Source organism: Pseudophryne corroboree, chromosome 6 (assembly GCF_028390025.1).
Source record: "Pseudophryne corroboree isolate aPseCor3 chromosome 6, aPseCor3.hap2, whole genome shotgun sequence".
NCBI classification, from domain to species: Eukaryota; Metazoa; Chordata; class Amphibia; order Anura; family Myobatrachidae; genus Pseudophryne; species Pseudophryne corroboree.
In genome coordinates, this window is record NC_086449.1 from 88617327 (window position 1) to 88638331 (window position 21005).

Consider the following 21005-nt stretch of genomic DNA (forward strand, 5'->3'; position numbering starts at 1 on the left):
CAGTGTACTTTTACTTTTATTCCTTTGAAGAATGTTTCCTTCCTGTACCTTGTGTCAGCTCTGCGCTTCAGTCTCTCTTCTCCCTGTAATTATGAGCGCCGCTGATACTGCACTCAGCCAATCCCGCTCCGGAACACTGCTGCTCAGCCACCCCTGTATCTCAGTTACTATAGGGAGCACGGCTGGCATGTGTGCCTAAGCCAGCATTGTATTGTGCGATCATAAAGATCTCCTTTCATTAAATGCAGCTAAACGGAACCTGATGTCTTATAATGGATTCGGTGCAATATACCTGCAGTGACACCGGAGATTGGATCCCGGTGTTACACGTGCAGTGATACAGTAACAATAGCATTCTACACAGGGCATCTTGAAAGACAAAAAACCTTTTAGCAACTGTGTTTATAGGAGATTCAAAGTAATACTAACAATGGGACCAATTGCTACAATCTACTGATACTTTGTAACATTGGAATAAGATACAATAATTCTCTAGCTCTGCAGCAGCTACACAGGCCTATGGATTGTATTATGTAAGCACTAATGGTGGCATCTGTAATACGATGAATATATATGACCGATCTACATCAGGAACTGAAATACATAAGACAGATTTGCAAGTAGCACATAGAATACCCATCATAGTCACAGCCCGATTAGAGAGGAGGTGGGTGGCTCTTAGAAGAGCCTTTGTGTTGATGTGGATTAGAGGAGGGGGAGATTACTTGGCGCTGGTGTACTTGGTAACAGCCTTGGTGCCCTCGGACACGGCGTGCTTGGCCAGCTCTCCCGGCAGCAGCAGGCGTACGGCAGTCTGGATCTCTCGGGAGGTGATGGTGGAGCGCTTGTTGTAGTGAGCCAGGCGGGAAGCTTCCCCGGCAATGCGCTCAAAGATGTCATTGGCAAAGGAGTTCATGATGCCCATAGCCTTGGAGGAGATGCCGGTGTCAGGGTGCACCTGCTTCAGCACCTTGTAGACGTAAATGGCGTAACTCTCCTTCCTGCTCTTCCTACGCTTCTTCCCATCCTTCTTCTGTGTCTTGGTCACTGCTTTCTTAGAGCCTTTCTAAAGATCCGTACACACTTAACGATTAAATGAGCGACGTCGCTCATTTTCCCCCTCCTTGAGCGACGTCGCTCATTTAATCATTAAGTGTGTATGCCGCCAGCGATGAACGATGCGCGGCCCCGCGGGTCGGCAACGATCGTCGCTGTCGGTAGGGCATGCATGAAGGATGTAGACTGTCGCCCACGACCTTCATGCAGCGCTGGCGGGGGCGTGACGTCACTGAGCGATATGACAATAAGACTCTCCTCTAGTCTCCAAACCTTCAAGCGTTCCCTCAAAACTCACCTCTTTAGGCAAGCGTATCAAATTCCTGAACCGCCCACATAACTTTCATAAACCTTCCTATCAAATTACATCCACTCTTTACAGTCCACACATATCCTCACATGTCTTCTCATTCTATGCAATAGATAGCACCTTTCCTTGTGTACATATGCCTATTTCTCTATAGATTGTAAGCTTGCGAGCAGGGCCTTCCTACCTCTATGACTGTTATCACCCAGTTTGTTATTGTTATTTCAAATTGTAAAGCGCAACGGAATTTGCTGCGCTATATAAGAAACTGTTAATAAATAAATAAATAAATAAATAAATAAATGAGCTGTCATATCGCTCAGTGTGTACAGTCGGCCGCCGGCCGGCCCGAGGGGGAAACATTAGACGATGACATTGTCTAATGTGTATGGGCCTTTAGGCGCTGGAGCAGACTTTGCTGGATCAGGCATTCTGGAGAATTTCTTTGACGACAGTCACGACACAATGCAGAAACTCTGTGTGACCACTTCCCACATCTGTTTTATTTATAGGCAGCTTATGCAAACGAGGCATCACCAATGCAAGCTACACTATTGGGTAGACGTGTCATGTGACACTGGTAGGCATCTTAACCCCACCCTTCTTTTTGCGGATTGGTCTGTGGATGAAGTTGAGCTGCATTGGTTAGCTTGTAAGCAGACCAAATCACAGAGCAAGCAGCATGTCGCTTCTGAGTATATATGTAAGAGGAGGGCAGTGTTTTCACAAAGTGTTTTTGTTAAAAAAAGAGCTTTTAATCTCATTGAATCTCGCAAGCATGTCTGGAAGAGGGAAACAAGGCGGCAAGACCCGGGCTAAGGCAAAGACTCGCTCATCCCGGGCCGGTCTCCAGTTCCCAGTCGGTAGCGTTCACCGTCTGCTGAGGAAAGGAAACTATGCTGAGCGAGTGGGAGCCGGTGCCCCGGTCTATCTGGCCGCGGTGCTGGAATATCTGACGGCTGAGATCCTGGAGCTCGCCGGAAACGCCGCCCGTGACAACAAGAAGACCCGCATCATCCCCCGCCACCTGCAGCTGGCTGTGCGCAACGACGAAGAGCTCAACAAGCTGCTCGGTGGTGTGACCATCGCCCAGGGAGGCGTTCTGCCCAACATCCAGGCCGTGCTGCTGCCCAAGAAGACCGAGAGCCACAAACCGGCCAAGAGCAAGTGATTTTACAGCTACTTGTCCCCGCAACACAAAGGCTCTTTTCAGAGCCACCCACCCTGACCCCAAAGAGCTGATTCATGGCTATAAGCTGGGATTCATTAGCCAAGTGTAGCGGGATAGGAGGGAGTGCCAATTGTGTGCGCTATAATACTGAAGGGAAATCAATTAGAAGTAACTTGTAGCATTGCCTTATTATCCCGCAGACATCCAGTAATTTATTTTATGTAGCGCTCTGCCTCCAGTACCACTCAAGTTGCTAAATAGAATGAATATAATATAGCACAGAAAAGCTTTTCATACAATACTGAGAGCAGGAGATAGTAAAGGGATGTGTAGGAAGATCTTGAGTCTGTTTCGAAAGACACTAGAGTGGGGGCCTCTCAAACTAAGCGGGAAGTTTCATAGAGTCGGAGCGGCACAGCTAAAAGCTCAGCCCCCAGATAAAGTACTGGAGAGCCTAGGTGCTAGATCTATAGGTAGAGTTCTACTGTAGCTACATCTAGACCGTGCCCTGACTGCACGCCGTATAGAGGAGACTCCTTACTGCAGTCAGGGCAGTGGCAAGCTTGAAGGAAGGATGGTGAGGGTTATTGCAGATCAGGGGCCGGGAGCTGTGTGACTACTAACTATAGGGAGCCCGTGCAGAGGAAGGATTTAACATTCTTCCTATTAAACACCAATATGCTTATGCTTCAGCTAGTTCATAGGAAGATTTGGTGTCTCTGAAAAGAGCCTTTGTGTTGATGCTTGTATAGGAGTGCCGAGTATCTATGCCCTCTCCCCTCGGATCCTGCGGGCCAGCTGGATGTCTTTGGGCATGATGGTCACCCTCTTGGCGTGGATGGCGCACAGGTTGGTGTCCTCGAACAGCCCCACCAGATTTGCCTCGCTGGCCTCTTGTAGGGCCATGACGTCGGTGCTCTGGAAGCGCAGGTCGGTCTTGAAGTCCTGGGCGATCTCCCGCACCAGCCGCTGGAAGTGCAGCTTGCGGATCAGCAGCTCTGTTGACTTCGGGTAGCGGCGGATCTCTCGAAGAGCAACGGTCCCTGGACGGTAGCGGTGAGGCTTCTTCACACCGCCAGTAGCTGGGGCGCTCTTCCGGGCGGCTTCAGTTGCCAGCTGTTTTCGGGGAGCTTTCCCTCCAGTAGACTTGCGAGCGGTCTGCTTGGTCCTGGCCATTTTCCTATTTTTTGATTGAAAAAGCAGTCTTTATTGGCATAAAGAAGCAAAAAACATACGAGTACATTGACAAACATAAGCACCGTGTCGCAGCACAGGCCAAAACACAGTACAGATGCAGACGGTATAGTGCAGTCGAAGAACTACGGCGCAGGCCTGTAGCCTATACTATAGTTCTCAGACTGCACTATGCATTTAAACGATACAATAACACAACAGTTAATAAGGCTATGGGTGTGGAGGGTAGGAGGGTGAGGGAGGGTGAGTCACATGCCCGAAGCTTTATTGAAGGAGAGACACATATAAGGGGAGGGGCAATAAATAGAAAGACATCAATAAAACAACAGACATTGTGAGTGAGGGGGAAGGGGCCACGGTCCCAAAGTCTCATTATTCAGTTCAAACAAGGGGAGAGGGGCAGAAAAAGGGGGTTTTTAGTCCTCTTCTTCCTCAGGGCTGTCCATGATGGAATAGTCTCTGAGCAAGCTGTGAACCAGCCTGCAACAGTCCTGGGTGGACATCCTCTCCCTCCGCAGAATGAGGCGGTTCCTGGCTAGCCACGAAGCGTCCTTCATACAGTTCATAAGGCGCCAGGCTTCCTGGATCGCCCCAACGGTGTGGGTGCCAGGGAAAAGTCCGTAGAGCACCGAATGGTACGTGAGGCAGTTCCTTGGCACAGAGTTTTTCAGTTCGTTCTCCAGGGCATCCAACAACAACTGGGCCCAGGCACAGTCCCAAATATACTCTACAGAGATATAATAAAACGAAGCAAGAATGAACGGGAGCTGCCGCTAACGTCTCTATTTATGCACAGTGTTGAGTTGTCATTGGCTAAGTTAAAGACGCCCAATCTCCTGATTGGTTTATGTCATTTAAACCCCCCCCCCAAAAAAAAATAAAAAAATAAAAAACCTCCAAGACTTTCTGTTACTCCTTTGTTTTATGTAACCGGCAGGCGCGGGAATGAAATGAGTCACGAGTTATCACCACGATTCAGCCATAACGATTACACTGTAATCACAGTAAACCTGGAAGTGATTGCTGATTTGCTGTCAGTCCAGCATGAAGAGACAACCAGTCAACATACATAGCACACGGCGCTGATACAGGACTCTAGTCTAAAGAGTCTTGGAAAAGAAACGTGATTATAAGCAGTGCTGAATAGCTACCATCGGCGGGAATAGTATTGTAAGGAAACAACAGATGTTCCTTACAAGCTGTTCTCAGTCTCACTAATGCCGGGAGCTCATAGTATGTGACTGCAGTAAAAACAGTATAAATCGACTTACGGTGGGCGGACCCGCAGCAGGCCGAGTTTTAAAAGAGCTCTCCGATCCCGGACACCTCGAGCAGGATTCGAGGGTCTTTATACCGGGACCTGCGCCCCAAAACAATATCAGGGGCCAGCGGAGATACTGGTGGGCAAGAGGGAATAGTCCTCCCGGCTCCCCACCGCCTGATTTCCCCGGAATCCGAGCGCCAGTTGTGGTGCACACTGCCCGCGGCCGCCATCTTGGAGGTGGCCGGGCTTCCCACGGCTCCCGTCCCGCTACAAACCCCCGCCTGAGGAGACTGCAGGGAGAGGATCAGACCGGCGCACAAGCCCTGCGCCGCTGCCGCTGACGGTGAAGTAGCCTGTGTGTGCCCGTCGGGAAAAAGAGCCTGACCTACGGCGGGGTGAGTGAGCTGGGCCTGACTCTCCCCCCCTCCCCCCTCCTACCCCAGTTGCCTCCACGAGGCAAAGGGGTATAGTCCTCCCGGCTCCCCACCGCCTGATCTTCCCGGAATCCGAGCGCCAGTTGTGGTGCGCACTGCCAACGGCCGCCATCTTGGAGGTGGCCGGGCATCCCACGGCTCCCGTCCCGCTACGAACCCCCGCCTGAGGAGACTGCAGGGAGAGGGTCTGATCGGCGCACAAGCCCTGTGCCGCTGACGGTGAAGCCGCCTGTGTGTGCCCGTCGGGAAAGAGAGCCCGACCTACGGCGGGGATAGTGTGCTGGGCCGGACTCTCCCCCTCCCCCCTCCTACCCCAGTTACCTCCACGGGGCGCAAAACATACAAGTGAACGGAGGGGAAATCAAGCCACTCTGGACAGTGACACTTCATCGATGTGACACAGCCACTTACTCAGCCATCCCCAAATAATACACGCAGGCCCACGTGAAGCGTGGCCCGTGGCGCCTCTGAACACCAGTTAAGAGGAGGATGAGATAAACATCCACTAAACCAATCCTGCACATTTGGAACTCCCTACACATTTGGAATATCAGTAACACATTACACGATCCCAAGGGCTGCTGGACTCAGAGCATACACAGGCTGAACAGTGTCGATCCACTGCGCTGAACGCAGCAAGCACACGCTCGCATTTACTCCCTGCAGGGCAGGATATCTCACTATACTAACTGTCTCACTGAAAAGTGTTTATACCGCGCTTCTATGGATAAATACGTGGCCAAGACACAGAGAGGAGGCCGCGGCTCGGCGCCGGCAAAAACTAAAGACACCAGGGCATCAGCCTCCGCCTCAATTAACTCGCCACCCCCGTCGCCCTCGGCTAATGTCCTAGATGGTGTACCAGATTCTGCTAGATACACCGTGGACGCAGTGGCCAGAGCACAGGAAATCTCAGACATATTATCGCCATTGCTAGACAAAAAACTGGCTGGGCTGAAAGACGCCATTGAATCCACCATGACGCAGTTAAAGGAACACAGCACACGACTTGATGAAGCTGAACAAAGGGTTTCAAACCTGGAAGATGACATGACCACCGCCCGAGCGGAAATTGATTCCCAAGCGTCCACCATCTCCGCGATACAAGAGAAGCTAGAAGATTTAGAAAATCGCAATCGTCGAAACAATCTTCGTATGATCGGCTTACCAGAATCCGTTAGACCGAAAGAGTAGATGGCCCTGGTCTCTTCCTGGTTGCCGATGGAATTGGGCTGCCTGACAGAAGGGGAATCGTTGGCAATTGAAAGAGCACACCGTATAGGCCCGGACCTCCAGACGGACCGGCGGAGACCTAGGCCGGTCATATTCAAATTTCTCAACTACACAGACAAAGTCAAGGTGTTGGATGCATACCGTAAAGCTCAGGAACTTTTCTACCACGGAGACAAGCTGCTTCTATTCCAGGACTTCTCTTACGGTGTAGCCATGAAAAGGAGAGAATTCTCCCCTTACTGCAAGATCTTGTTCGAGGAGGGCATAAGATTTGCCTTGCTTTACCCGGCTAAACTTCGAGCTCAACACAACGGCAAGACGTACCTGTTTGATTCACCCCCAGAGGCAAAGACTTTTGCAGAATCAGTGCGGAGCCGCTCCTCACATGCCTCCAAGGAACGAGACTGACCATAAACTCCACTACGGAGCTAACATCTGTATTGTCTCCCTTATGGAGGTCGTGATTGGTAATGTATGGTCGATCATTAATGTTCAATTGGTTTGGTTTATTACAGGAATATTTGCCCTTAAATTGGCAAAACGTGGGGCCTTCTCATCTTCTCATTCCCCTTCCTTCCTTTTCCTTTCCTTACCCTTTTCTTTCCCGCCCCTCCCACTACCCAACCACCCATCCCCTATTCTGATCGGAGTTACACTACTAGTATATAGTAAGTCAGCCAGACTACTGTTATGGGTTCAAAAAAAGATGGAAAATGGACATACTGTAATACAATGTTTGCACTTATTGTTAGGAATGATGTTAGGACAAGGATTTATTACTTTTGCTATAGGTCGAGTCACCATGCGCGCTGGGACATGGGGGACTCCACAATTCATTTCAAAAACACTGAACGCGTCCGTCAGGACGGGCATCGGATAGATATTTAGTTAACATGACAACCTCACTAGAGCTTAAGAAGAGTCTAAAATTCCTTACATGGAACGTAGAAGGTCTTAACACCCCGATTAAGCGAAGGAAAATACTGCAGCACCTTAAACACCTGCGACCGGATGTGGCGATGCTACAGGAAACTCATTGGAAAACAGGGGACCACAACGTACTTAGAGACAGTTAGATACAGAGATTTAGCTCGGCATCATATACCTCCAAGAAGCGAGGGGTAGTGATTATATTCCATAAATCTCTGAGTTATAACATTCTAGACACCTTAGAAGATGTAGACGGCAGATTCCTATTCCTAAAGGTACAATTAGAGGGGGAGCTATACACATTAGTATCCATATATGCACCGAACTCAGATCACAATATATTCTTTACCAACGTTTATGTCCGATTGCAGGAATGGGCGGAGGGCCATCTGATCATTGGCGGGGATTTTAACTCCACACTGCAACCAGCCCTGGATAGGTCAGGCGCTTCGGGTGGACGCAATTATTCCATTCCAGCATCACTGCAACTTTGGCTGACCTCACTCCAGTTAATAGATCCATGGCGACAACAACACCCAGTTGACCGTGCATACACCTTTTATTCTCACCCACATGACACGTCCACTAGAATACATTATTGGTTACTAACAACGGGACTGCTTCCTAGGTTACGGGATTCAAAAATAGAAAATATCGCCATATCGGACCACGCACCCACATGGTTCACACTAGACCTACAATCTCCTAAACAAACCTCCTTCAATTGGAGATTTCCCTCACACCTCTATACATCTCCTGATTTCAAATCATACTTAGAAACTCACTTTCTTAATTATGCCAAAGACAACGCACAACATGTGGATGACATTGGTCTTTTCTGGTCTGCCTCCAAGCCGGTAGTGCGGGGTTTCATCATTGCGTACGTTGCGGGTAAGCGCAAACGCCTCAATCAAAGGTTTCATGACTTAGGCCTAACACTGACAAACTCCTACGCGACGCTGCTGACTTCCCCGACGGAAGATAATCGCAGAATTTATATCGAGACTAAACTTCTTTATGACACTCTATGCACAGAGAGAGTTCAATATGCTTTAGATTTCCAAAAACATAAATACTTTAAGTGGGGTAACAAAGCCGGCAAGCTACTGGCAAATGTAGTTCGTGGTCAACAACCCACTTCACGCATTCTCGCTATCCAGTCAAATACCCAATTATCCTCCGACCCGACGGTAATCGCTGACTCCTTTTTATCTTACTACAAGGAACTATACACGGCACCACCAGACGACCCTATTAACGGCATGAACTTCTTACGATCGGCAGAGGCTCCCACACTAACGGCGGAAAATAGAAACTCCCTTATGTCTCCCGTCTCTGATATAGAACTGATAACAGTAATTAAACAATTAGCTAATGGAAAATCCCCAGGTCCAGATGGTCTGAGTGCAGAATACTACAAACTGCTGCTGCCCCATGTCACTCCCCACTTATTAGCCCTATTTAATTTTATCCTGGCAGGCGGAGCCGCCCCGCGCGCTTTCAACCATGCACGCATGATAGTTCTGCCAAAACCAGGAAAAGACCCTACTCTAGTCCACTCATATCGTCCGATCTCACTCCTAAATCAGGATTTCAAGATTTTAACGACACTCATAGCACATAGGCTACAAGAGGTGTTGCCCACACTACTACATCCAGCACAGACTGGCTTTGTGAAAGGGAGGACATCAGTACATAATATCAGACAGTTGATAGCTGCTTTGACAGTATCGGCTGGGCTGCCAGATGGAAAATCCTTGATAGTGAGCTGCGACGCAGATAAGGCGTTTGATCGGGTGTCATGGCCCCATCTGCTGAGGGTGCTCCACTGGCAGAGATTTGGAGCTGACTTTGTAAAATTCTTCCGAACTATATACGACACACCCTCTGCGTTCATCACAGTGAACGGACTGAACACAGACACATTTACATAACATAGAGGAACGAGACAATGATGCCCCTTGTCACCACTCCTTTTCGACCTGGCATTAGACCCACTTATTAGACATTGTTATTTAAACTCTGATTGGCAAGGGATTGGAATTGGCAGTCACAACCTTAAGGTCACGGCTTACGCAGATGACCTATTATTGTATTTTTCAAACCCTCAACACGCATTCCCTAACCTATTGTCTTTACTAGCGACCTTCGAGTCGATCTCAGGGTTTAAAATTAATAAATCCAAGACGGAAGCATTGGCACTACATCCAAAGGCCACTCACGGATGAGATTTACAGTTCCCTTTCCGATGGGCGTGCAACTCAATCGTATACTTAGGTCTTCAGATTCCGGTTCACCCGTCAGACCTTTATAAATATAATTTCCCACGAATAATAACTCGCATGTTGAATGATTTTCAAACATGGAAACACTTGCCCCTGTCCTACTTAGGACACTGTCACTTAATTAAAATGATTTCTTTCCCGAGACTGCTATATCCCATCCAAATGCTACCTCTATTAATATCGGAGACAGACTTAAAGATCTTAAACAAGGCCTGCAGTGAATTCATTTGGGCACATAAAAAGCCTAGGATCTCCCTGTTTAAACTAAGTCAATCACAAAAATTAGGAGGTGTCAACTTACCTTGCATTAAAAGTTACACGCTAGCCGTGAATTATCGATACGCTATCGATTGGATACATGAGACAGAAACCTTTGCTAAATTCGGCCTGGAGCAGGCTTTCTGCCCTGAGCTCTCTCTTGTCAGTTTACTACACATGCGTCCATCGGCCTTTCCACCCCAGGTTAAAAACAATATACTACTGACATCGACTTGCGCGGCCTGGAGGCAGACACGCTCAAGGATGGGTGTATCCAGCTACAACACGACTTTCCTACCCCTGACTCACAATACTGACTTTCAGGGGACCACAGTACGCACAACATTGACAGCCCTGGCAGGAGAAGGTATCAGGTTGCTTTACCAGATGATTTGTAGAGATACTCGACAGGTCATCACATATTCTCACCTTTGTGATAGTTTCCCACAAGTTAAGATTCCGTTATTCATATACTTCCAGATACGGAGTTATGTAAACAAATCTATGGCCATTATGACTACAGAGGATTGGAATAATCCACTGGATATCACTTTACAGTCGATGCCAAGGATTCAACCCTACACCGCATTGCTCTACGCATACACCAAAAAGTCTATTGATTGGGAATCTACACAGACAGGGATGGTAAAATGGATAACAGATTTCCCATCTCTTGACACCTCCACCATGCTTAAGGCTTTTAACAGGATCAATAAGACTCTTATATCAGCGTCATATGCTGAAATGAACTACCAACTCTTACATCGATCCTACATCACACCTAAGCTAAGGATGCAAATGGGGACAGCGTCTGACTCTAAATGCTTTAAATGCGGCATGATGGACGCAGACATCTATCATTGCATGTGGAGTTGCCATGAAGTGAACAAGTTCTGGGGCTTAATACACACCTTTATAAAAGACAGATTACACCTCACATTAGATATTTCCCCGGAGTGGGTCATGTGGGACATACACCCGACGCATTCTGCTCACAAGCTGACGACAGGACAGCGCCAGTTACTGACCAAAATAGCAGCGGCAGGCAAGAAAACCATATTATCACAATGGATAGCCACTGACTCATTATCCATAGCTTTATTTGTACCAAGACTGTCATACCTGTTCCATATGGAGTGGCTAGAAATGCTTCTAGATAAGGAGAATAAAATAGCTAAATTCTTCAGCGTATGGCTCCCCTACATTCAGATGCTAGACGAGCCGGTTAAAACCCCTCTGCGACAGGCCATATCTCACACTATGTGGTATATCCTGGAAATTTTAGAGCAGGGACATCCACCCTTTTAAAATGGTCACTAGCAGGACGCCTTAAGGCTATAATTGATTTACTTTATCACGGTTGAATTGTTTCAAAATGTAATATGTTAAATGTTGTCCTAACATGTTTAGATATATTTTGCGATAATGTATGTAAATGTTGCACAGTTGTCCAATAAACTATTTTTCAAAAAAAAAAAACAGTATAAATCAAAGGATCTGCATACCTTGCAACATTGACAGCAAAATGATTATCATTTGATTGTTAAAGAATTACAAATACACTTATATGGTAGGTCTTAGTTATTTATATATTATGGGAAGCTTTAGGACTGAGAATAATCAGAACTTCAGCATGCATTGGGGCAGTGCTTAAAGTGGTCCTAGAGAGGTGGTGGAACTCACCCCCCATGGGTGCCACACCCTAGCTACTCCCACACAGCAGATGCCACACCCCTAGCCCCTCCCACCTGGCAGATGCCACACCCCTTAGATGGGGCACATAGCACACTTGTCCTCCTTCATACATGGGGGAAGGGGGTGGTGGTATCAGCGCACACCACTTCTCCTACAAAACGTCTAATCTTACATCTACAGCAAAACTCCTTGTGGCATGCAAATGAAAATAGAAAACGCATATTTTAAAACATGTCCACAAAACCGGAAACCACTGATCATTTCTCAGGATCGGCCTCTGATGAGATTCTTGGATGTGAAGTGAAATTTCATAGCTTCCCACTTAACACTATCTACTGGTGCCATAACGCGGCAGCTAATAGTGACGTTACCAGCCTGGGGTCTCAGATATTACAGCACTGGAAATATGCAAGTGTGGAGCTACTGGATCAAATAAGGTTTGAGGTAAAAATATGGTAAAAAAAAGTGGCAGACTAGATGGGCCAAGTAGTTCTTATTTGCCGTCACATTCTGTGTTTCTAATGTGTACTCTATTACAGGTTATACTTTCAGCCATTTCACAGACACAACAGACAGCAATTAGGCATTTGTAGAGAATGGTCTAGTGAGGGCTCTGAATAAATAGGGGGTCTCAGGCAGAGGCAGATTGGCCATAGGGTCCACAGGGAAGATTCCCGGTGGGCCGACGCACCCGTGGGGCCTGTTTTGTTTGAGGACATGTGGTCCTATTTATAGAAATAATGAATAAGCTCCAAAATAATTTGCATATATGAAAATGACTTTGCCACTTAGCCTGTGATTGCAGATGATCTAGTGTATGCTCTGTCTGCCTGCTTGGCTGACATATAAGATTGAGTGAATAGTGATTGGGATACGGTTGGTGTAATAAGCAAGAAAATATATCTTTCTAAAGAATGATATAGTTTCCTAAATTCTGAAGGTGTATCATATAATGTACTCATAATATTTAATTTTATTTCCTTTTAACTCCCCCCTTGATGCTGGACATGCCCACTATCTGGAAAGTCTTCAGGGGAGGGTGCTGCTGCCATGGCCCATGGCTAGACCTTACACCTCTGGTGCTGCCCATGTGGGGCCACTAGTACAATTTTTTCCAGGGCCGCTTTTTGTTCCCAGTCCGCCCCTGGTCTCAGGTACCACCAGCAAGTAAGACTACCTCTGCCTTGTGTCTGTCACTCACTACCTGGCCTAAGATCTGCTCTATACACATCCAATTGTCATTTCATTAATCACAACAAAGACGGTTAAGGTGTTCTGCGCCCTATTCCGGCACCCTGCACAGCTATCTAAGGTTGTCTGGGTGTTCTGTACACCATTCCGGAACATGAAACCGCTATCTAAGATGGTCGGCATCCTGTTCCGGCACCCGGACCGGCTGTCTAAGACGGTTAGAGCTCAGTTCCGGCACCCAGAACAGGTATCTAAGGTGGTCTGCGCCCTATTCCGGCACCCTGAACAGCTATCTAAGGTTGTCTGGGTGTCCTGCACACCATTCCGGCACATGAAACAGCTATCTAAAATGGTCTGTCTCCTGTTCCGGCACCCGGACCAGTTGTCTAAGATGGTTTGAGCCCTGTTCCGGCACCCGGAACAGGTATCTAAGGTGTTCTGCGCCCTATTCCGGCACCATGAACAGCTATCTAAGGTTGTCTGGGTGTTCTGTACACCATTCCGGAACATGAAACCGCTATCTAAGATGGTCTGCATCCTGTTCCGGCACCCGGACCGGTTGTCTAAGATGGTTAGAGCCCTGTTCCGGAACCCGGAACTGGTATCTAAGGTGTTCTGCGCCCTATTCCGGCACCCTGAACAGCTATCTAAGTTTATCTGGGTGTCTCGCACACCATTCCGGTACCTGAAACAGCTATCTAAGGTGGTCTGCCTCCTGTTCCGGCATCCGGATCGGTTGTCTAAGATGGTCTGAGCCCTGTTCCGGCACCCGGAACAGGTATCTAAGGTGGTCCGCGCCCTATTCCGGCTCCCTGAACAGCTATCTAAGGTTGTCTGGGTGTCCTGCACACCATTCCGGCACATGAAACAGCTATTTAAGGTGGTATGCATCCTGTTCCGGAACCTGGAACAGGTATCTAAGATGGTCTGCCCCCCATTCCGGGACCTGGTACTGATATCTAAGGATGTCCTATTTCGGCACCCATAGCATATAAGTTTGTCTGGGTGTTCTGCACCCAATTCTACCAACCGGAATGGATATAACGGCGCCCCACCCCACAGGGGCGTAGAAAGCAATGCTGGGCCCCAGTAATGTAATGCGGTGTGGCCTAAATTGGGTGCGTATCTACACCTCTGAAAGATATGATTAATTAAAGTATTAATTGTGTGCAATTTATTCAAAGGGGCCAGGTTGCTTAATGGGAAGCAGGTCCCTCCTCTTCGGCCGACGGCGCCATCTGCCCAGTGACATCTGGGAACATGACGCATGTGCACTACAGGACGCTGCCCAGTACCGCGAAGCGTAAGTATATTTGGGAAGGGGGATGTGGACTCCCCTGTCAGGCCCCTCCAGCAGCCTGGGACAGGGTAATTAATACCTGATTACCCGCCTCTTGGCACCACTGCATGTGGCGCTGCTCATAAATATTAGTTTTAATTATATTTTTTTATAAAGGCGGCGTGGTCACACCCCCTACCCTCCCAACAAAAACAATGGGCAAGTGGTCATTTATTTTTAATTATTAATTTATATATTTATACTGCTCTAAAAAAGAAAAAAACCCTCCCTATGCAGCCAGTGTGTGAAATAATAAGAATTTACTCACCGGTAATTCTATTTCTCGTAGTCCGTAGTGGATGCTGGGAACTCCGTAAGGACCATGGGGAATAGCGGGCTCCGAAGGAGGCTGGGCACTCTAGAAAGATTTATGACTACCTGGTGTGCACTGGCTCCTCCCACTATGACCCTCCTCCAAGCCTCAGTTAGGACACCGTGCCCGGACGAGCAGACATAATAAGGAAGGATTTAGAATCCCGGGTAACACTCTTACCAGCCATACCAATCACACCGTACAACTCGTGATACTATATCCAGTTTGACAGTATGAAAACAACTGAGCCTCTCAACAGATGGCTCAACAATAACCCTTTAGTTAACAATACCTATTTACAAGTATTGCAGACCATCCGCACTTGGGATGGGCGCCCAGCATCCACTACGGACTACGAGAAATAGAATTACCGGTGAGTAAATTCTTATTTTCTCTAACGTCCTAGTGGATGCTGGGAACTCCGTAAGGACCATGGGGATTATACCAAAGCTCCCAAACGGGCGGGAGAGTGCGGATGACTCTGTAGCACCGAATGAGAGAACTCCAGGTCCTCCTCAGCCAGGGTATCAAATTTGTAGAATTTTGCAAATGTGTTTGCCCCTGACCAAGTAGCTGCTCGGCAAAGTTGTAAAGCTGAGACCCCTCGGGCAGCCGCCCAAGATGAGCCCACCTTCCTTGTGGAATGGGCATTTACAGATTTTGGCTGTGGCATGCCTGCCACAGAATGTGCAAGCTGAATTGTACTACAAATCCAGCGAGCAATAGACTGCTTAGAAGCAGGAGCACCCAGCTTGTTGGGTGCATACAGGATAAACAGCGAGTCAGATTTTCTGACTCCAGCCGTCCTGGAAACATATATTTTCAGGGCAGAGGAGGGAACACATAAACCGACTGGTACACCCATGGTGTCACTAGAGCGTCCACAGCTATCGCCTGAGGGTCCCTTGACCTGGCGCAATATCTTTTTAACTTTTTGTTGAGGCGGGACGCCATCATGTCCACCTGTGGTTTTTCCCAACGGTTTACCAGCATCTGGAAGACTTCTGGATGAAGTCCCCACTCTCCCGGGTGGAGGTCGTGTCTGCTGAGGAAGTCTGCTTCCCAGTTGTCCACTCCCGGAATGAACACTGCTGACAGTGCTAGTACATGATTCTCCGCCCATCGGAGAATTCTTGTGGCTTCCGCCATTGCCATCCTGCTTCTTGTGCCGCCCTGTCGATTTACATGGGCGACTGCCGTGATGTTGTTTGACTGGATCAGCACCGGCTGGTGTAGGAGCAGGGATTTTGCTTGACTTAGGGCATTGTAGATGGCCCTTAGTTCCAGAATATTTATGTGAAGGGAAGTCTCCTGACTCGACCATAGTCCTTGGAAGTTTCTTCCCTGTGTGACTGCTCCCCAGCCTCGAAGGCTGGCATCCGTGGTCACCAGGACCCAGTCCTGTATGCCGAACCTGCGGCCCTCTAGAAGATGGGCACTCTGCAGCCACCACAGTAGCGACACCCTGGTTCTTGGAGACAGGGTTATCAAGCGATGCATCTGAAGATGCGATCCGGACCACTGGTCCAACAGGTCCCACTGAAAGATTCTGGCATGGAACCTGCCGAAGGGAATTGCTTCGTAAGAAGCCACCATCTTTCCCAGGACCCGCGTGCAGCGATGCACTGATACCTGTTTTGGTTTCAGGAGGTCTCTGACTAGAGATGACAACTCCCTGGCTTTCTCCTCCGGGAGAAACACTTTTTTCTGGACTGTACCCAGAATCATACCCAGGAACAGTAGCCGTGTCGTCGGAACCAGCTGTGACTTTGGGATATTCAGAATCCAGCCGTGCTGGTGCAGCACCTCCTGAGATAGTGCTACTCCCACCAACAACTGTTCCTTGGACCTCGCTTTTATTAGGAGATCGTCCAAGTACGGGATAATTAAAACTCCCTTTTTTCGAAGGAGTATCATCATTTCCGCCATAACCTTGGTAAATACAATCGATGCCGTGGACAGTCCAAACGGCAGCGTCTGGAATTGGTAATGGCAATCCTGTACCACAAATCTGAGGGACTCCTGGTGAGGATGGTAAATGGGGACATGCAAGTAAGCATCCTTGATGTCCAGGGATACCATGTAATCCCCCTCGTCCAGGCTCGCAATAACCGCCCTGAGCGATTCCATCTTGAACTTGAATTTTTTTATGTATGTGTTCAAGGATTTCAAATTTAAAATGGGTCTCACCGAACCGCCTCGCTTCCTTGTTAGCCCACCCAAAGGCTCTTTTCAGAGCCACCCACCCTGTCCAGGCAGAGCTGTAGGCGCACGACGTCACCTGTAGAGTGAATAATAGTCGCCAGATTTGAATGATTTATTGTCTCTGAGAGAATAACAATGGTGGCGGTATTATAGGGCAGATACAGTATCTCGGCGCATGAAGGTCGTTATACCCATCATGCAATTTGTTTCATGTAAGTTCCTAAGGTCTCCATTGAATTGTCTCAGACAGGCAGTGGTCTAATCAGTAGACTAAACTAGAATTCGCATAGACATTATTCATGCCAGCAGCAGAGAGCTATTATTCCTACGATCAGACGCTGCTAGTACTGGACGGGTTATTTCTATGCGTGGCAGCTGTATAATGAGTACAGGAGGTAGATGTATTGCAGCGCTGCTCAGTATGACAGTGTTCAGCGCTAATCACACGCTACATAAGCAATGTGTCTGCTGAGCCGTGGTACAGAGAGCAGGAGAAAGATCGTGTTACCCAAGATACGCCAGTCACCCGCGCTTATCTACACTACACAAGCTCGCCTCACACAGCGGCAGCTGATATCTCGTTTCCTCTGCCACACCGTCACAAAGCAGGTCCTGTTCAGACCATCTAATTAGGCTTTATGTTCCCAGAGTACAAAGGGAAGGAATCTTATTTACCTCACGTCTAAATATACAATTATGGTAAAGGAAGAACGATACATAGAAGCATTTCTTGATAAGTAGTGACATTTCATCTCTCTAAAATGATAAATAGCGTGTTTCTCGGTGGATACATTGTAATGAAACCTACACTGCCGCCTTGGGATAGGAGGGAGATTATTCAAAATGGACAAATGACAGCAGAGCAGAAATCGGCGGGAGGGGAAAAAATATATTCGCCGGAGTCAGCAATTCAAATCGCAGCCTGAAAAAAACTCCTCTCTCCCATTCTCCCACCGACATTGCCGCTTGTGCCTGGGCCCTATGTGACGGCTAGCAGTATTCCTGGCGCCTGGGTTTGGTTATTCTGGTTAAAGCTCCGCATTGATAAGCGCTCCGGCATTACAGTTGTTGGTCCCTTTTATATCACTGTATAATGCGCCACTTATCTGCATGTGGTATTGTATATGGGGCCAGCTCAATATAAGCCTGAGCGCTGCAGCTACTATACTCAGCCGAGTCTCTATCCAGGTCACTGCTGCACAAATAACCCTGGAAGCGGTGTTACTGTTATTCCAGTATAAGGAGCACTCAGAGCAGGTGTGCCTACACAGGAATCACGTGGTGTCATCACTAAACACATTGATACATCTAAATGGATCCTGTTCTCATGAAACTAACTGGGAACAATAGAACCGCAGTAACGCCGGAGTTTGCGCCCTGGTGCTATTTCTGCAATTATTGGAATATGCTGACACAGGTCGTCTTGCAGTAATTATCTCCAACTGTGTGTATCCGAGATGCAGAGTGATCATAATACTGGCACAAATTGTTAGTGTAAAAAGATACTTTGTAACATTTTAATCAGAGCAAATAATTTTCCAGTTCTACAACTACACGGGCAGAGTATGGCTGTTTTCTGTCAGCACCTACAAGGAACTTTTCTAATGTAAGGAATATAGAGAAACCGGTTCTGTAGGAACAACAATTATAAACTGCAAGACTCAGTCTATACAGCCCCTGGGGTACTGTGATCCAGCCAAGTAGACACCGCACAAACCATCATAGTCACAGCCCGATTAGAGAGGAGGTGGGTGGCTCTTAAAAGAGCCTTTGTGTTGATGGATCGGAGAAGGAAGGGAAACTACTTGGCGCTGGTGTACTTGGTGACGGCCTTGGTGCCCTCGGACACGGCGTGCTTGGCCAGCTCTCCCGGCAGCAGCAGACGTACTGCGGTCTGGATCTCCCGGGAGGTGATGGTGGAGCGCTTGTTGTAGTGAGCCAGGCGGGAAGCTTCCCCCGCAATGCGCTCAAAGATGTCATTGACAAAGGAGTTCATGATACCCATAGCCTTGGAAGAGATGCCGGTATCAGGGTGCACCTGCTTCAGCACCTTGTAGACGTAAATAGCGTAACTCTCCTTCCTGCTCTTTCTACGCTTCTTCCCATCCTTCTTCTGGGTCTTGGTCACCGCTTTCTTAGAGCCTTTCTTGGGCGCCGGAGCAGACTTCGGTGGGTCAGGCATTCTAGCGTTTTTGTACAGCACAATGCAGAAAATCTGTGTGTCTGCTTACCACATCTGTTGTATTTATAGGCATCTTATGCAAACGAGGTATCACCAATGCAAGCTACACTATTGGGTAGAAGTGTCATGTGACACTGTTACGCATCGTAACCCCACCCTTCTTTTTGCGGATTGGCCTGTGGATGAAGTTGAGCTGCAATTGGTCTGCTTGTAAGCAGACCAATCACAGAGCAAGCAGCATGTCGCTTCTAGTATATATGTAAGAGGATGTGGATGTTTTGGAGATATTTCTTTCAGTTGAAATAGAGGGGTTTTTTTTTGTTATTTCATTGAACCTCACAAGCATGTCTGGAAGAGGGAAACAAGGCGGCAAGACCCGTGCTAAGGCAAAGACTCGCTCATCCCGTGCCGGTCTCCAGTTCCCAGTCGGTCGAGTTCACCGTCTGCTGAGGAAAGGTAATTATGCCGAGCGGGTGGGAGCCGGTGCACCGGTCTATCTGGCCGCGGTACTGGAGTATCTGACGGCTGAGATTTTGGAGCTCGCCGGAAACGCAGCCCGCGACAACAAGAAGACCCGCATCATCCCCCGCCACCTGCAGCTGGCTGTACGCAACGACGAAGAGCTCAACAAGCTGCTCGGTGGGGTGACCATCGCCCAGGGAGGCGTTCTGCCCAACATCCAGGCTGTATTGCTGCCCAAGAAGACTGAGAGCCACAAATCGGCCAAGAGCAAGTAACGTGATGCTGGCAGCTTCCACCACAGAACCGATATGTACCTGACACACAACACAAAGGCTCTTCTCAGAGCCACCCACGTCTTCCCAAGAGAGCTGTGTGTACTGCCATTGTCATTGCTGTATCGATAGCCGCGCTTTTATTAACCACACTTCATTCACAGACGGCGGTGCAGGGAACAGGATCATTCTGTATTATACACATGTATGAGCTTTAGCTGCTATATAATTTGCTAATGTTACGATGCTCCCACTTTCGGCGCTCTTATCTATTGTGGTTTAGTCCAGTGAAAGTATAAATGTTCCCTCTGCTATCACTGCATTCTGCCATTGAGGCCCCTTCAGCTTTTCTGGGACGTGCACTGATCGTATATAGCCGGGATTTCCTACCTAAGCTCGGCTTTGTGTGCGAGTGATCTATCTTATCACACGGCGCAATGAGAACTATATCCTCTATCCGTGCGCTCCTCACTGCAGGAGACATGCTGGAAAAGCAGCAATTCTCCAAGGCGATGTATCGGGAACACTGTGCTCTGTCCGTCATGGAATTATTTCATACATACTGTGTAACATTTCTTTATCCCTCTGGCTTTTGTTTATTTCTTCATCATAACGTATACATGTATTAGATTTGTCCAGTCAGTTGTAGCGCGGAGGGTTCGTCACAACTGGATGTTGCTCAGACATTTATAGGTTTATGATTCAGCTAGTTTATAGGAAGATTTGGTGGCTCTGAAAAGAGCCTTTGTGTTGCTGCATATATAGGGGTGCCGAGTATCTATGCCCTCTCCCCTCGGATCCTACGGGCCAGCTGGATGTCTTTGGGCATGATGGTCACCCTCTTGGCGTGGATGGCGCACAGGTTGGTGTCCTCGAACAGCCCCACCAGATAAGCCTCACTGGCCTCTTGTAGGGCCATGACGGCGGAGCTCTGGAAGCGCAGGTCGGTCTTGAAATCCTGGGCGATCTCCCGCACAAGACGCTGGAAGGGCAGCTTGCGGATCAGCAGTTCGGTGGATTTTTGGTAGCGGCGGATCTCTCTGAGAGCAACAGTCCCGGGACGGTAGCGGTGAGGCTTCTTCACGCCGCCAGTAGCTGGGGCACTTTTCCGGGCGGCTTTGGTGGCTAACTGTTTGCGGGGAGCTTTCCCACCGGTGGACTTCCGCGCTGTTTGCTTGGTCCTGGCCATATTTCACAAGAAGCAACTGCAAATA

At 48.2% G+C, this 21005-nt stretch overlaps 6 protein-coding genes across 6 annotated transcripts; 2 read left to right on the forward strand and 4 right to left on the reverse strand.

Moving 5' to 3' along the window:
• Positions 1-705: 705 nt before the first annotated feature.
• On the reverse strand, positions 706-1897 carry LOC134934353 (histone H2B 1.1-like). Its single transcript, XM_063929807.1, has 2 exons — positions 1859-1897; positions 706-1066 (listed from the first exon to the last, which is right to left on the reverse strand). Exons 1-2 carry the CDS (start codon positions 1895-1897, stop codon positions 722-724), a joined length of 384 nt encoding a protein of 127 aa, XP_063785877.1. The 3' UTR covers positions 706-721.
• A 244-nt stretch (positions 1898-2141) lies between these two features.
• On the forward strand, positions 2142-2534 carry LOC134934853 (histone H2A type 1-like). The gene has a single exon (XM_063930197.1). It carries the CDS (start codon positions 2142-2144, stop codon positions 2532-2534), a length of 393 nt encoding a protein of 130 aa, XP_063786267.1.
• Positions 2535-3237: 703 nt separating this feature from the next.
• LOC134936434 (histone H3-like) lies at positions 3238-3710 on the reverse strand. The gene has a single exon (XM_063931460.1). The coding sequence runs from the start codon at positions 3708-3710 to the stop codon at positions 3300-3302; it is 411 nt and encodes a 136-aa protein (XP_063787530.1). The 3' UTR covers positions 3238-3299.
• Positions 3711-18625: 14915 nt separating this feature from the next.
• LOC134934855 (histone H2B 1.1-like) lies at positions 18626-19080 on the reverse strand. Its single transcript, XM_063930198.1, has one exon. The coding sequence runs from the start codon at positions 19055-19057 to the stop codon at positions 18677-18679; it is 381 nt and encodes a 126-aa protein (XP_063786268.1). The 5' UTR covers positions 19058-19080; the 3' UTR covers positions 18626-18676.
• Positions 19081-19359: 279 nt separating this feature from the next.
• On the forward strand, positions 19360-19869 carry LOC134936435 (histone H2A type 1). The gene has a single exon (XM_063931461.1). The coding sequence runs from the start codon at positions 19402-19404 to the stop codon at positions 19792-19794; it is 393 nt and encodes a 130-aa protein (XP_063787531.1). The 5' UTR covers positions 19360-19401; the 3' UTR covers positions 19795-19869.
• A 644-nt stretch (positions 19870-20513) lies between these two features.
• Positions 20514-21005, reverse strand: LOC134936433 (histone H3). The gene has a single exon (XM_063931459.1). It carries the CDS (start codon positions 20978-20980, stop codon positions 20570-20572), a length of 411 nt encoding a protein of 136 aa, XP_063787529.1. The 5' UTR covers positions 20981-21005; the 3' UTR covers positions 20514-20569.